Source organism: Monopterus albus, unplaced genomic scaffold (genome assembly GCF_001952655.1).
Source record: "Monopterus albus unplaced genomic scaffold, M_albus_1.0 scaffold30.1, whole genome shotgun sequence".
Classification (NCBI taxonomy): Eukaryota; Metazoa; Chordata; class Actinopteri; order Synbranchiformes; family Synbranchidae; genus Monopterus; species Monopterus albus.
In genome coordinates, this window is record NW_018127910.1 from 1,562,755 (window position 1) to 1,578,673 (window position 15,919).

General features: G+C 40.6%; 1 protein-coding gene across 1 annotated transcript in view; it reads left to right on the forward strand.

Moving 5' to 3' along the window:
- The first annotated feature begins 518 nt into the window (after window positions 1-518).
- LOC109958077 (multidrug resistance-associated protein 4-like) overlaps window positions 519-15,919 on the forward strand; it is a 26,122-nt gene continuing 10,721 nt past the window's right edge. The window contains 3 exon segments of the mRNA XM_020596419.1: window positions 519-565; window positions 2,411-2,505; window positions 8,137-8,216. Coding sequence (XP_020452075.1) covers window positions 519-565; window positions 2,411-2,505; window positions 8,137-8,216 — 222 coding nt within the window.

Consider the following 15,919-nt stretch of genomic DNA (forward strand, 5'->3'; position numbering starts at 1 on the left):
GTTGTGGACTGTAAGGAGGAGTTGTCCAGGGGTCTATTATAGCGTCATCCGCCCTTCACTGAGTACACGTCACTCTGATTCACAGCTTGAGGCAATGTGGACTGAGGAGATTGAAAGTTCTGGATGAACTTAACTGTTGTGAAGATGTCAGTAAAAATGTAAAAACATATAAGCAATTGTAGGCATGTACTGTACAATGTATGAGTAGATGTGTGTATTTTGTCTGGACTGTGACTTCATGTCTGAAATAATTTGATCAATAAGCAAAAGTAGTGATATCAAAATAGAAAAATACTTCATTAAAAGCTGGAGTTTTGCATTTAGTAGCAAAAGAAAATGCACTTTATGGATAAGCCACATGGTGTTAATGCATTATGTTGTAACTCTCCCTACTACTTTTGCTATTTTTCCGCTCTCTGTATAGATTTCTGTTAAAATCCTGGATTTATTGATGAGTCTGACATTTGACAGAGGCCACAGTACAGTGAATGTGATACTTTCTACCTGCCCTGGTATCTATGTTTAATACACAGCAGGAGCCGTTCAACCTCCTCATGGATCTACAGTAAGTGGCAGGATTTAGATCACTTATTAACAGCATGGCATTTTGATGCCCCAGAAACTAGAAGAAATAACATACATAGCATAGAAGGATACACAAAACCTGGGATCAGATGGAGCTGAAACTATCAAGGCACTTTATTGAAAGTTGTTTTACAAAATGAAGATGGTGTATTGTAAACTGATGGGATGAAGATTTGCTGTTTGACAAACTTATACAGAGGTTAAATGTATTATGTGTAATTTATTTTCCCTTTGTGACACTGAGTTCAGCTAAAACATTAAAAAAAAAACTAGCCATTGCAGACAAAATTTATACTGTATGTAGGTAATGATCCATCTAATGCCTAACAGCAAAGCTGAACTGTTTAGCATACAAATACTGTAGATAAGGAATATGGATAAAAACAGTAACAAGAGGAAGGCTTATACATATCCAATAATATTATAGACAATAAGAGGCAAACCCCTTCATAGATTACATATAATATGCGACAAAATTCATAACCTATCATTTGATTTGGAGTTCATTTTCTGTCTCTTGCTGGGCCATTACTGCTTAATGTCCTTGTTTACTTCACTGTGCATCTACAGTTTTACCTGTCAGCAATCCAAAACATGTCAACAATGGTCAAAAGATAATACTACAATATGCATCTTAGTACATACAGTATGTTCACACACAAGATATGTTACTAATATAACTGATCAATTATTTTATCATGAAGGTGTTTAACGCTTTCTGCACCTGACAAATGAATGAGGAGGAGGACGTCCAGGAGAGGCAGGGTATGAGCCCTATCCCTGGGACTCTCTCTCACTAACCCCCAGATAGTTTCTGACAAATGCCTATCCTCCATCTCCTCCCCTTCATCCTCTCAGCACTCCTTGATTGAGGAGCCAAAGCCACCCGCAGTGGTAGGTATGTATGAAACCTTCAGCTTCTTAAATAAATCGTCTTTTGTATAAGTAGCAACAAGCTGTTTTCTTCAAGCTTCAAGTTTACATAACTCCATAGCAGTCTCATGGTGGAAAACGCCTGCTGTGCATTTTTGCAGCCACTAGAGGGCAGACGATACTCACCTTTTCCCTGCTGCTCATTACAGCCTGATTAGAAGGTGTTGCTGGATGATTGACATTTCCACTGCTGTATCTGCAGGTAGTGCAACCGACAGAGCCAGAAAGCCGCCCAGAAAGAAACATCAGCCTATAAATGTATGTGAAATATTTCACGGCAGGTGCTAACCTCCTGGTCCTCATTTTTCACAATGCCCTAGCGCATGTGAGTTCATTTCTTCAGTTAATTTTGTATATCTATAGATTTTAGGAAAATACAGCACACAATTTATCTCAAGTGAATTTCATATAAAATTGAATTATTTAACAGTTGGTATTCAAAATAAAAAATGTGTGTGTGTGTGTGTTTATTGTTTATTTTCTGTGTTTTTAATGTTTAATTTAAAAGTTTATATTTTTTGTGTGTTGGCTTGTTTATATGTTTGTTTAGGTTACATTTGTTCTACAGGACTGGTGGCTGGTGAGATTTTGTTTGGTTTGCACCCTGTGAAAAAACATGGATTCCTTTAAAAAATGAGAATAGCAGGTTTTTTTTTTTTTTTTTGTTGCTAAACATGACATATTTTCTCAGGCTGGAAATGGTTGATCATTTAATAGGACACAAATGAACCGAGCTGTTTTTCTTGGCATTCTCTATCACTTGTTGAAACTGACCTTGTACTTCAGGATAGGAGGAATGTGTTTTTTTTATGGCGCCTTCATGTAGAAGTTTTTTTTCTTTGTTGTTTATTTGTCCTTGTGGATTTTTGTTTCTTTTGTGGCTGACTCGCAGGGCGTCTGAACGGAAGCACATCAATGTGACAGAGCCCCTCAATGGCAGCTTTCCTCGGCAGCTGGACCTTGACCTGTACCTAGGTGTTTACGCAGGTGAAACTCACTGAGTGCGCGTTGCTTTTTGTGTGCTGTTGAGGCTCTCAATACGCCAGCCATTCAGTGAACAGATCCACAGTTCTTTGGCTGTGGCCCAAGGCCTTCAAGGCCCAGTGTATGTGTACACGGGCCTCAGCTGTACAGGGAGATAGCAGTGCTTTTCTTGTATGCTGCTGTTGGATTGCTCTGATTGTCTGCCTGTGACTCTATGGTTTTTCACTCTTTCAGACTTTGTATCCACAGTGATAGAGCAGCATTCAAGACAAAATAAATAAATAATAGTAATAACTAAAGGAAGAACTAAAGTGGAGTATGTCTATCTGTTTTCTGTGTCATGCAGCATGCTTAATTAATAATGACATGGATAACAGTGTATTGTGCTTGTGTTGATGGATTTTATTTATTTATTTATTTATTTTTCCTGTGGATTTGTCAGGTTTATCAGTCATGTCTGGCTTCCTTCACAGCTTGGTTTTCTTTAACATCTTATTGAGATCAGCACAAACTACATACAAGCATGTTTAATGCCATCCTCTGGACCTGGATATGCTTTTTTGATATCAATCCAATTGGTAAGTGACTCACCTTAAAATTAAGTTTAAACATTTAAATAACTAATAACTTATTCACAGCACGGTCAAGGTTATACACGAATACTAAGATGGCTTATGAGCTGTCAGCAGCCAGTGAGTCCTGCTGTAGGAGCTGCTGTTCCAACATGTCACCACTAGAGGGCAGACTATTACCTAATTTGTCATTTATGAGTCCAGGTTACAAAACATCTAAATACTTGAACTTTATAGTTAATAAGAAGTTACCTAGTTATATATAAGACAGTATTTTTAAAGTTTTGACATTTTAAAAACTCCCATCAAAAATGTAATAACTTTTTAAAAACATTTTACATATTAACAAAATGTAAATGTTTATTTAATTTGTGCATAAATAAAATAACTGATAAGTATTAATCCAAATAACTAATATGAACAATAATATGGAGACTGTACGTTAAGTTGGACAATTTTTAAGATGGTTTGCTGTTTGTTTGTGGGATTTATGGGGTTTAATGCCTTTAAAAAGTTGTGATATTGTCCATAACGCATTTAAAATGAGTAAAGACAGTGCTATCTTTTTATTGTAAGCCCAAACAAAAATGCAGACAATTATATTGAATAATTCCTATTTGCACTGGATCTTGGACAGCACTGTGTTTGGAATATAGAGCTGTGTAAATACAGACATATTTATCTTGTGCGCTGTATCAGAAATCTTCGATTATATCATTAGCTTTATAGGCTGTAGCTGCTGGGTCAATGGAGTCGGCAGGTGGACATGATTTTAAAAGTGAGCAAACACTCCAAAATTGTCTGACTTTACTCAAGGAGTGTTACAGATGTTTCTTCAGACATGTTGTGCACCACCCTTTTAAACAGAAACCAGTAAACCTGAGAGCATAATTTAAAAATCACATGCAAAATGTTTTGTTTTTCTTGTTACTTTGTCTTTTTGATTGTATGATATTAATTAAAAACCTCTTTAATTAGGCAAAGTAATGTCACTACAACCTGTCATTAATATCCAAAGCCAACTGTCAAGTGGCCCACTTTGATAACTTTAATTTTTCTGGAGCATTGTTAACCTGTCAGCAGATAATTACTCAGGCTAATCTCTTCATAGTGACACGCATGTACAACACAATCAGCTCGGGTGGGAATTCTCAACAAGAAGGGAACTTGTATCTGTATAATGAGTCATAATAAGCTGGTAACACAAGTCTAAATATGATTTGAGGGTGTTCAGGAGCTTGCGGTTTCTGCTGGCATTAGAAGTGGGCGTAGCGACAGAGCTTTGTAAAAGTGTGTTTGCCGCAAACATCGCAGGTCTTAATCTTTGGCTTTTGTTTTTTTTTTCTGCTGCCGTCGTGTTACATATTGGACTACCTAACATCTTATCTGGGTGTGCCTTGCTTGATAATCTACACACAGGAGGAGAACAAACACTTTGAATAATGTAATAATCTGTTTAATAGCGTGGCAAAGGAGAGGTTTAACAGACACTGCTATCTGATTGCTGTTGTGCTGCTATCAGTAACCATTGTATGACCAGTCCAGTCATTACAGCTTGGCCTCCAGGCTGTAACAATACTGTGCATCTGACTGGACTCATAGACGGCTGTCCCAGACACAGTGATTCTTTTGTAGATTAAGCATGAACATGACCTTTTTGTCTTGATACAATATAAATAAGTTTGACATATGTACATTATTGTTTTTTCTTCTCCTGCTCTGTATTGTTAATGGATTTGTTCAAGAAAGTGAAACTGTATTAAATAAAAAAACCACCAGTACAAAGATGACTATCGTCAGCTCTGTTGGTTCATTCTTAATGTTTTTCTCCTGCCTGAAAGGTTTTTTCTTCACCTCCACCACAGCTGCTTCCACATCCTCTAGTAAGTTGCCATGAGTCTGAGTAATTTGTAACTGTGTGCCTATGAGTTGTTCAGGATTTGACAGCTGTTTACATGTGTAAGTGATAGGTGTGCCTCTGCTGCACAGGCCCAGTATTTGATAGCTGCTCTCAGAGCTAAAGGTTACCATTTTAAGCATCGCTGCACAAAGGTTTTAGTTGTTATTCTGTGAATGTGGTTCATAACAATAGAATACAGCAGTGGTGAATTACGATTGATGGAGAGATGTAGCTCTTCCGTATCAGCCACTGAATGGCTGTGCACAGTTTGGATCTTGTTTCTGTGTTATCGTTTGTGTTGAGTTGCTTTCCAAGTTGAGGCTGTTGGTGATTTAAAACCCTTATATTTTGTAACAGTACAGTTTGATATTATTAGCTAGCTAGATGCTGTTGATAACAGACTGTTGTCTTTTTCTAATATGTAAATTTATATAACTTAATGTATTCATGTTGCTCAATTTTAGTCTTATTACAGCTGTTCATCCAAATGTGATCCAGTTAGAGCAGCACAGACAGCAGTGGATGTGTTGAGCTGATGTTGATCCCTGTAATTTAGTGTCATTGAGTGGGCTAATCCCCTCAGAGACTGCAGGCCAGGGCTTCAGCTCATCAGCACAGCGAGGGAGTGGAGTTTCAGTCAACGCACGCACATGCACACACTTACGCTACTTCGTCCCCCTTTCACATCGGCATAGTGGGCCATCTCAGTGCTGGGTGTCTCTTGGTTGCTGTTGACACAGGGAACTTTGGATCTTCTGTAGTCAGTAATGTGAGATTCTAATTGTGTCTACTGAGGCAATGTTTTTAATGTCTGTATTTCAGGTCTGGGATGCAAGAGTGTTAGAGCAAAGTGGAGAAAGTACTGCAGAGAGGATGATGATATCGAAGTGTGTAAATTGAATGTGGAGATGGAGCTGTGTGTGTGTGCAGTATGGCTGATAGGGCTCCCCCTCGCTCGGCACTTCCACTATTTAATTGCATGAAAGGGAAGGAGAGGAGATTGCAGGAGCCTGGTGGTGTGAGCGAAGAGAATGGATTTAGAATGTATTAGTATTGGCAGCAAGGCGCCGGCGGTGGGAGGCTGCCCCAGGCCCCTGGTCCCTTCATGGAAGTGCAGGTGAGCTGTGCCACCTCCAGCCTTGGCAATCCCCTCCCCAGTATTCCTTCATTATCACACTTGCCTCACTGAAAGGCCCCTGCAACTGCACTGGGGCCCACACATGGAGCAGCTCTGAGTTGTCCCCTTATCTTGATGTTTACAGGGAACAGCGATTTGCCACACGCCCTGCTCTGGCTGGACTCCACTGTTCCACTTCTTTAAGTCTGATTGGGGGCCCTGCTCACCTAATATCTCCACCTAAGGGGCCACCTTAGTTGGGAAGGCTTGATATTTCCTGAGCCTGAAAAAGTGGTGCAAATCACCCCTGGAGTCTTAAACCATGAGAAATTGTTTGATACTAATGCTGCTGATATCCTGAAACATCTATACCTCTTTTTACACAATAGGTGATATTGTTGACAACCACCCATAGTGATTGAAGCCATTGTCCCATGCCGATCTTACCTCATAGGCATTTCCATGCAGTGAATGTCTTTGTGTAACTGCATCACTGTAATGTATCCCCTCTATAGTCTGCGCAGGATGGAAGGTCTTTACTTCATCCCCTCTGAAACTCTCTGTTAACTGAGCCGCTCGTCAAACAGCTGATAGCTCTCTGATGTTCTCTGCTCTAACACCCTCCAACCATGGTATGATGTAACTCAGAGAAACCTATCCTTTTCTTATTGGCATTGTTTGTCAGGTATGCATGGATTTGGGTCATCTAAGGCTTAGACAGTAAAATTACATAAAATTGTATTGGATCTTCCACAAATGCATTTTGACAAGTACTACTCCCCATTCCCAGACTAAAGCGGTGATATTCTTCACTGCTGTAGTAACAGCTGTACCCCCTTTGCGTGAGCCCTCCCCTCGGGATGTCTGTATGCTAAAGGGCCACTCACACTGTGAATAAGATTAGTCTGCCTCTAAGTGTACAACATGCTTATGCCACTTGACTTTGAATCAGTACTGATTTGGAGCATTGCTGGGTTGTTGCGGGGAATAATGCTCTGGCTGGGTTTATGCAATGGCTGTTATGGGGAGCCTGGCCTCGTCTGCATGCATGTTTTCAGACAGGAGCAGCATTTTGGATAAAGCTGTAAGCTGCTTACGGCTGTGGGAAGAGGTGATTACAGGGCCCACCTCCGTAGGACTGACTGGGAGGCAACTTTTAGGTCAGTGGTGCCACGGCTTCACCACGCCTTCAGAGTGCCATGCCACCACATTGTGCCAAGGTGCTGATCAGCCGTTCCCTCTCTTGGTCCTGAACCAAGATCCATCCTGTTTTGTGGCCTATTCTATGAGCCTAGACAAACCCATCTGCATGCTTGCGTGTGTTTACATATTATCTGGGGTTGTACCATAAATGTGTGAGTGCTGCATTGTTTGCACTCTCCTCAGACAGATATTATTGTTTGCTTAATGATCTGTCACTGTGGGAGACAGTGGGTTGCTTAAGTATAGTACAGTACATTATGACACCATTTCTGAAGCAGTATTCACACACAATATATATACACACTCATATTTTCTTTTAATTTGCAGAGTACCAGCCAAAGTAATGAGCACCTGAGCAGACTGGAGGCAACTCGGTTAACGTCACTGGCGTTGTCACTCAGAGTATAAAAGACAGGTACACAGCTTCTCTTGTCCTTTTGTTTTCAAACAAAAGGTTCTTTCACATATTCTGTTAAGAGTAGGGCAGGCTTTATGAAAGGCTAGACAAATAATGATTCATTGTTTAATCTAGATAGCTCTGTGTTTTTTCATCTGATATCACGCTCAATGCATATTCTCTGTTCAGATAAGTTGAAGGGGACTTTACCAACAGTTACTCAATAGTATAGTGAGATAGAAGGAAATTAACACAAACAAAATATTGGCCTTTATGGGCGCAGAGCTGAGGCGGATAAAGGATATCTTTATTTGACTTAGAGCTGTTCCTTGAATATCAGAATTTTACAAATGGCACAATTAACATCTTTATAACAAGTGAAACAAAATTCTGCTGTCAAGTGTGTGATTAATCTAATCTGCTCTATTTTGTTGCATTTGTTTAGGAAGAATCCTCAGCAGGTTCTTGAAAGACATCAGTTACCTGGACTCTTTGCTCTCATGGACATTTGTGGACTTTATCCAGGTGAGTCTCACCTCGGCAGGTTTGGTTGCTGGTGCTGCAGCATGGAGAGGCCATTTCATGCCTGGCTAACCCTGCTTTGTGGGCCGGGTCCCCTAATCTGGAAACAATTACTGTAGGATTACCCGCCAGCGCGGCCCAGCGCCTGCACAGATTTAATAAAAGTGTGCACATAGGCTGAGGGCGTGGCTCCCTCCATGTGGCACAACAGAAGCGGCATTTTCAGTGAATGTGTATGGAGACTAAGCAAGTGATTGGAAGAGAGAAAGGTACCAAAGAGGAAATAAAGGCTACAGGATGATGGGTCAGATGTGAAGGAATACAGTGGGGAGACGATGAGGAGGGCTGACGAGGATAATGCGTTGAGTGGCAAAGAGGAAAAAGTGTGAGCAGCAGACTTGCAACGTGTTTTGCAGGAGTGGACCTGGAGGTGTGGTAGCGTTAGAAGGAAGGGGGACAGGTCAGTTGGAACAGATCCAGACCGGGACTTGGCCTTCTTAATACAATTCACCTAATGCTCTACAGTCTCACAGGCCTGGTAGCCAAGGGCCACCCTGGTGCATAACCAGGTTAGATTACCAACTGCCACCCTGCCACCATGACAGGCATCTCCCACGAAAGCCTGCGGAGATGAACCAGCTCATGCACCTAGCGCCACAAAGAAGGGAATGTTTGCCGCACTATTCGAGGTAGAGGAGCAGGCGTGGCTCCTTGGTTAGGGCCAAAGAATACAACAAAGGCGTGCTGAAAATGAATCCCCCCTCCACAATGCCTGAGTGATGTTTGTGGCAGATACCCATCTCACAGTAGACAAAAGCCATCTTAAATGCTGAAAGCACAAAAGATCATACACACAAAAGGTTTTTGTCTACTAGAGTTCCCCTCATTTTGATAATAAGGTGAATAATGGCTGGAGTAAAATAATAACACTGTAGAAGGCCCATAAGGTCTACCTCCAAACAGTGAAAGTAGACTAGGTCATGACTGAAAACAGATTTGTGTTGCACCTGTGTACTCATTGGTATTAATATATGACTTATCCATTCCACTATATTACTTAAAACGTCTCTTATTAGGAAATAGAAGATACTATTTTAATTATGTTTCTGTATTGCAAGGAAAAATGATGAGACTAATTACAGAAGATTTGACACTTTATGAAATTAAAATATACTGTAGCATACACACATGGTCACTGTCAGTCTTTTTCTACCCAGAAAGTGGGAGGTGATTGTGATAGTGGACAAAGGTTGGGATCCTTTCTATCAAACCTTTTTTGTTTGTGCTGCTCTCTGCTCTTGTTTGCAGGTGTTTTTAATGGAGCAGTTTTTAATGCTTTGAGGAAGGAAGATTTTCACTCTTTTTATCAAAGCATTAGCCGCGCAGAAAAGCTGTTGATCCTGACTATTGTTGCTCATTCACGGAGGGACATTTCCCCATAGTCGGTGTTTAAATGGTTGTCTGGGGAAATAAAGTGAAACTTCATAAACAATGCCCTAACTGGTTTATCTCTCTGTATGGGGAGAGGCTGCTTCTGTGTGGGGATTTGCACCAGAGCCTCCCCCTTTATGGTGGAGTAAGCACTTCACAGCCCCTCAGAGCTGCCCCCACAGCCACCTAACAAGGGGATTCCCTCAAGCTGGGAGAGCCTAGTTACACCCCATAGCCCTATTTTTTTTCCACAGCTCTCATTTAGTAGTAATTTAGTATATTGGGAAAAAGTCTCTTTCTCTCCCCTCTCTCCCCCCTTGTCAATTAAAAACACCTCAGGCTTTTGGGACTGTCAGCTTTTGTGTGGACTTGACCTTTAAACCCTGAGTTGCCTCTATTTTCACAGAGGGGGCAGAGTAGGAGGGCAAGACAATACAGGGTGAGTACAGGGGTCTTTCAGTGGAGGATTTTGTGTCAAGGCTCTTGACCAAGTCATTCCACTAACTCTGGGTCCATAGCTACATTCATGGCTCTTCTTAACCATCTATGTAGATTCAGTTTGTCAGGCTGCTTCTGCTGAGATGACTGACATTTGCTTTCATTTAAATGTGACTTTGCCTGATTTTCACCCATGTTAGTGTCATGTAAACATGCAAAAATGTTTGCACATAAATCATAAATAAGAGAGAAAATAGCTGTGTGAGAGGGAAAAAGTGCTAATGCAGGCGTACACACACACACACACACACACACACACACACACACACACACACAAACCCAGCACAGAAGACACCTACAGACACAGAGCAAATGTGGTCATTATCTAAAAACACTGGCGGGTGAATCGTTGTGTGAGTCTGTATACTGTAGCACAATGTGTTTCAGGCCTCTTCAGTTGCTTTGTGGGATATGAGAACTGCTGACGTAACTGTGAGCACTGTAGGATGGGATTTCACTAGCTTTCTCTGCTTCTTTACCACACTGGTGACAGAAGAAGTGAAGAATGCACTGGCTCCGGGCGTTACACGGGTTAGCCTGAGAAACACGGAGATGGTCCTGTGTGGGAATATAGAGGATGTGCCATAAATCCTATTTGACCATTGTTTTATGACAGTGCAATTGTCTTCCTGCACAAGATGAAAAATTACAAGTGACACACAATGGTGAACTATCCTGTAGGTTTTGTTCCCCTATTTGCAAAAATGCAAGATCACAGGAAAAGAGTACTTTGTATATGTGTGTGTGTGCTTAACTGGCCGTGCATGATCATTTGATGGCGAGCAAAAGCTTCCAGAGTGTGTACAGTATGTGAGGTCTACCACGACGCTGCGGTCCAGCTCCTCAGCTGCTCTGACTCAGACACACCGATCAGACCCAGGGTGAGTCTGGGAACTTGCATAACAAAGTCTCATCTAGAATCTTGCTTCATGTCATTATGATGAAGATAAAGATGTTTGTGCTCTTTTTGAGTGACTTTTATATGTGTACATTACTGTTTGTTTTTGCATATTTAAAAAAAAAATTGTTGTGTTGTTACCAAGAGGAAGACAAAGGAAGCAATGAGTGAATGAATGAATTTGCTGGACTAAAGAGAAAGAGAGAGAGTAAGAGAGACCGTGTTTCAAAACCTTTCTCTTATTTCCAAAATGGGGTTGGAAATCAGCAGCTTGACTGAGCCCAAATAAGTGACTTCTTTTACCTTTTCACAGCACACAAAGGCCTAATCCCAGGACTACTTGAGCCACCAATGTAGACAGCGACTGAGACCACCACAGTATGTGTCAGACCCTCCTCACCACACACAAAACACATTCACTGCAGCTTTATGAAGTGAAAATGGCCCAGAAAGGGAAAATGTGAAGGAGGTGTCCACAGTCATTCCTCTCAAAGAAAAGCCACAGCATCTGGGCATTTATTGCTAAAATAAAGCCCAAAGACAGAGCTGAATAGCTTGGGTCACTTTTATTGTTCCAGAGCCAAAGTGGTAGCAACAACACAACACTTTTATTGTTCCAGAGCCAAAGTGGAACAGCCCTGTTTTGTTTCAATACCACTGACCCTTGCAACTTATAGTGACGCTCTGTCACAGAAAGTGTGGGGTAAAAAAAAAAAAAAAAAAAAAAAAAAATCCAGCAATGACAGAGGACTTCTTTGAGGAATTTTCTCTTCCCTTCATTTTCCTCACTTCCTGTTTTGTTTGCACATTTTTTTCCCAGTGGCAAATGTTGCACACTGTCAGTAAATAAAGGGAGGATGAAAAAGAGGTTGTAAAAAGCACACTGATTCCTTGTGTCCAGAGGGATGTTTAATTAAAGGGAAGTGTTTATGTTCTGCTGCAGAACAACAGTTGCTATCATTGCTGAACACAAATATAGCAATTAACTTCAATTTTCTACATTTATTTGGACATCAAAGAGCTGATAGAATCATGGAGAAAATCAAGCAATTAGGGTCAACAGAGATCTGAATGGTCTGTGGACACAGCGGTGTGCCCACTTTGCTTGAATGACTCAACCGCATGCGTGCGGTAGCTTTCTTTTCTTGCTAAAGAGCAATTAGCAGTAATTCTTTATTTAAACTGTTTGTATACAAAACCTTTCATCCTTTTATCCACTTTTATGTGCAGTGGGATGTGGCTTTGGGAGTTTTCTGTTCCTGTGTGGCTTCATGGGAGATATGGATGTGGTGTATGCTTGTAGAATCACTTGTCGCACTCATCTGTGTGTAGTGTGGGTGGGGGCCACGGTGTTCCCGATGCTGACATGATAAGCGGCAGACCACGCAAACGGATCACATCAAACAGGGCCTTTGGCGACAGCTGGCCCTAGGGAGCAGGAGGAGGAAGGCTCTTATCTACTGGTTCCTGTTCCTCCTCCATCTCCTCAGATGACCTCGCCGTGAGTTAAGCCGGCCTGGCTCAGACCTTTGCCGCTCCGACCTGAAATGGGCCCAATTAGAATTCAAATGAACCAACCACCAAAGATGAATGAGCGGTGTCGCTGTGTCGCCAGTCAGCAGCAGGAGAGTGAAAAAAGAAAAAGAATATATATGATAAGACAGTTCATATTTGATCTTAACAAGGGAAGGCTGAATAACATGCATTAATGGCCCATGTCCCACCATCTCACTTTGCAGTCTGGTAGCCTTCCGTCAAGGCTAAGATTGAAACTTATGTACTGTGAAATTCTTGTGATCAGTTGTGCTCAGTAGCTTCCACTCACTGTTTGATTGTGTGGGCTCCACTATGGCATTGGTTAGACTAGTAATACCCTCTTATCTGAACTGCAAATGGAATTGAGTGGCTTTTCATCATAAAACTACACTGAAAGTGATCATGCTTAAATGTGTGCTTACAGTAAGTGTCAGATAACATCCATAATTAAGGTGCTAAATTAAATTTTCATCTCTCTGGGCTAGTCTGAGACCACTGAAGGTAACAGTACGATCCTAATCTCCATGTCTTAGGATTCATCTCTCACGATGTGTCTAATTTCAGGGTGTGAGGTTTCAATTTTATCATCTACTGTACCAATTGAATATGAAATATGTAACTCAGTATACCTTTCAGTTAAGAAGAAATGGTCTCACACATATTCAGTGGTGGAAGAAGTATTGAGATCCCTGCTTAAGTAAAAATATCAATACCATGCAGTAAACAAACTCCATTACAAGTGAAAGTCATGCATTCAAAATCCCTCTTAAGTAAAAGTAGACAGAAGTATTATCAGTAGTGCTGGTGATTAAAATATTTAATCGTGATTAAAATCACATTCAATCACATTCAATGTTAATTTGCAGTGAATCGCAAATTAATCGCACATTTTTAAAAATCTGTTCTGAACATTTATTGTTACTTCATACTTTGACTTCACTACATTTTAGAGACAAATATTATACGTTTTCTCCACTACATTTATTTTATAACTCCAGTTACTAGTTACTTTTCAAAACCAGTTTAATACAAAAACACACAGTACAATTATAAGACCTCATTGATCTGTGGTGGAAAATGCACAAGCTACTCAACAGTAAATCAGATTAATAACATATAAGGTAGTTAAAAGTAGCTCCCCTTTATCAGCTGCAACATTAAATGTGATGTACACAATAATGCATCATTAATTATAATACAGTAATATATAAAATGGTGTAAAATGTGACATTCTGCATAAAGAGCACTTTTTCTTTTAGTAATTTAAGTATGTTTTGATGCTAATACTTTTGTACTTTTTGTAATACTTGGTCTTGTAGAGAGAACCACCTGGCAGGGCTTTGAAGCTGAACTAAAAGATCAGGACTCGAGTCAGTCTTGAGTCCTGGACTCGAGTACTCCAACACTGGTAGTTACCAGTGGTGATACTTTGCTTAAATAAAAGTGTCAAATTCAAAAAGTAAATGTACTTGCAAATCACAAATAAGAGTCATTTGCTCAATATTTAAAAGTAAGTAAAAATGTACAAGTATTATCAGCAACTAAAAGTATCAAAAGTAAAAGTTCTCATAAAATAGAACAGCCACATTCAGGCTTTTTAAAAATGTTTTCAAATACATTACAGGATTATTAGCATTTTAATGCTGTAGTTTGTCAGGGTGGAGCTAACACTGTACACTGTGAGGCAGTTTAGTCTACAATAAATCAAATGAAATCAATTATTTTGTAGATGAAGTCTTAGTCTGAATGTTGTGGAGTAAAATGTGAAGTAGGAACAAAAAGTTGCATAAAATTCAAAATCTTTAAGTAAAGTAAAACTGAACCTGTGTTAAAGTACTTTCAAATACTGATAATTACCACAGATGGGCTATTGTAAATATATCTTACCTTAAATATTAGTAGTTATATGAATATTTGATCAGATACTTAGTTCTAAACACATGTAGGTGTGGGTGCTTTGGTGTTATCAGACTCGGTGCCTCCAGTCCCGTTTAGGCAGCTCTGGTATCCTGGTCTCGATGTGTCACAGAGCCATTAACGTGGGTGATGAGTCACTGTGTTGTTGAGGGCTGTGTGGTTTGAGTGTGATGTATCAGACACCCACAGTGTGGTTCCCGGAGCCCTCTGCCAGTCACCATGGCTGTGCCTGTTGGTTGGCTGTTCTGCCAAGGAGGCTTAGTGGCCAGAAGTGCTGAAGGGAAAGCTCAAGGGGAGCCAGGGATATGAGCTGCAGTGGCCAAGTGGTAAATTCTCACCTGCTGCTGAGTGAGAATTAGCACTCTGATCATTTTCCTTTCACACTGTGAGTCACATAACCTTAGTCCCACAACCTGCTGTTACCTTAGTGTAGGTCTTGTGATGGTCTCACACAAATCGTGCTGTAAGAGTTTCTCTTGTTCAGCCTTAAGAAATTGGCCTCGCTGTCCCAGTGGTAGCCCACACAGCAGCAGTGCAGCTTTTGACTCTGTTGCCATTTGATTCATATTGTGCTCACTCCTCTCTCTCTCTGTCTCATATATTTCTCCAGGTCACTGGAGTGATTATAGTAGATGCAATCATCATCCCTTGAATCCTTATTCCTGTTTTTCTTCTTCTCACTATCTTCCTGTTTCTGTGATTCTGCTTCCTGCAGACCTCCAGGGACATCAAGCGCCTAGAGTCTACCAGTAATTTTTGGGGGGTGGGGGTTGGGGGGCATGTCCATTTGTGGTAGAGACAAAAGCAGACCACAGGGATGCTAATAGACCATTGAAGAGAGCCATGGTCATTAGCATAAAGGCTAAAGGTGGCGATGGTCTATGGCTCGGCCACACGCAGTTTCCTCAAGAGACCGGAGTTCATGACATCACACACAATGAGAAAAAATGCCAAGTGGGCATGACTAGGTCACTGAAGGCTTTAGTTCATCTATTTTATTCAAGGGCTGTAAACCCACATGCCTATTGGCCAACAGGTTCCATCATCCTAAAGAACAAACATTGTATTAAAAAGCCCAGAGAAACATTTGGCTTTTGTCTTTGGTTTTATAAAATGAACAAACTGCAACAAAAGACCACTCAATTGCAGCCTTTCCCTAAAAGCAGTCAGTTGTAAATACATGTAAGCATATAGGTTTTGAAACCATAATCATAATTTAAAAATGATTAAAACCTTTCAAAAATGTCTTTAGTGATAAAGAAGGGGTAAAGAGTTAATTTGTGTTGAAGCACTTGATCAAGGTTTTAAATGCATAGATAGATGACTTTACTGATGTTTGCTAACACATATGGTCCTCATACTGTATTTCTTATAGCTCGAGATCCTGTCTTCTCCCACCTTTCTTCCTCTGCACCATCCATGCATT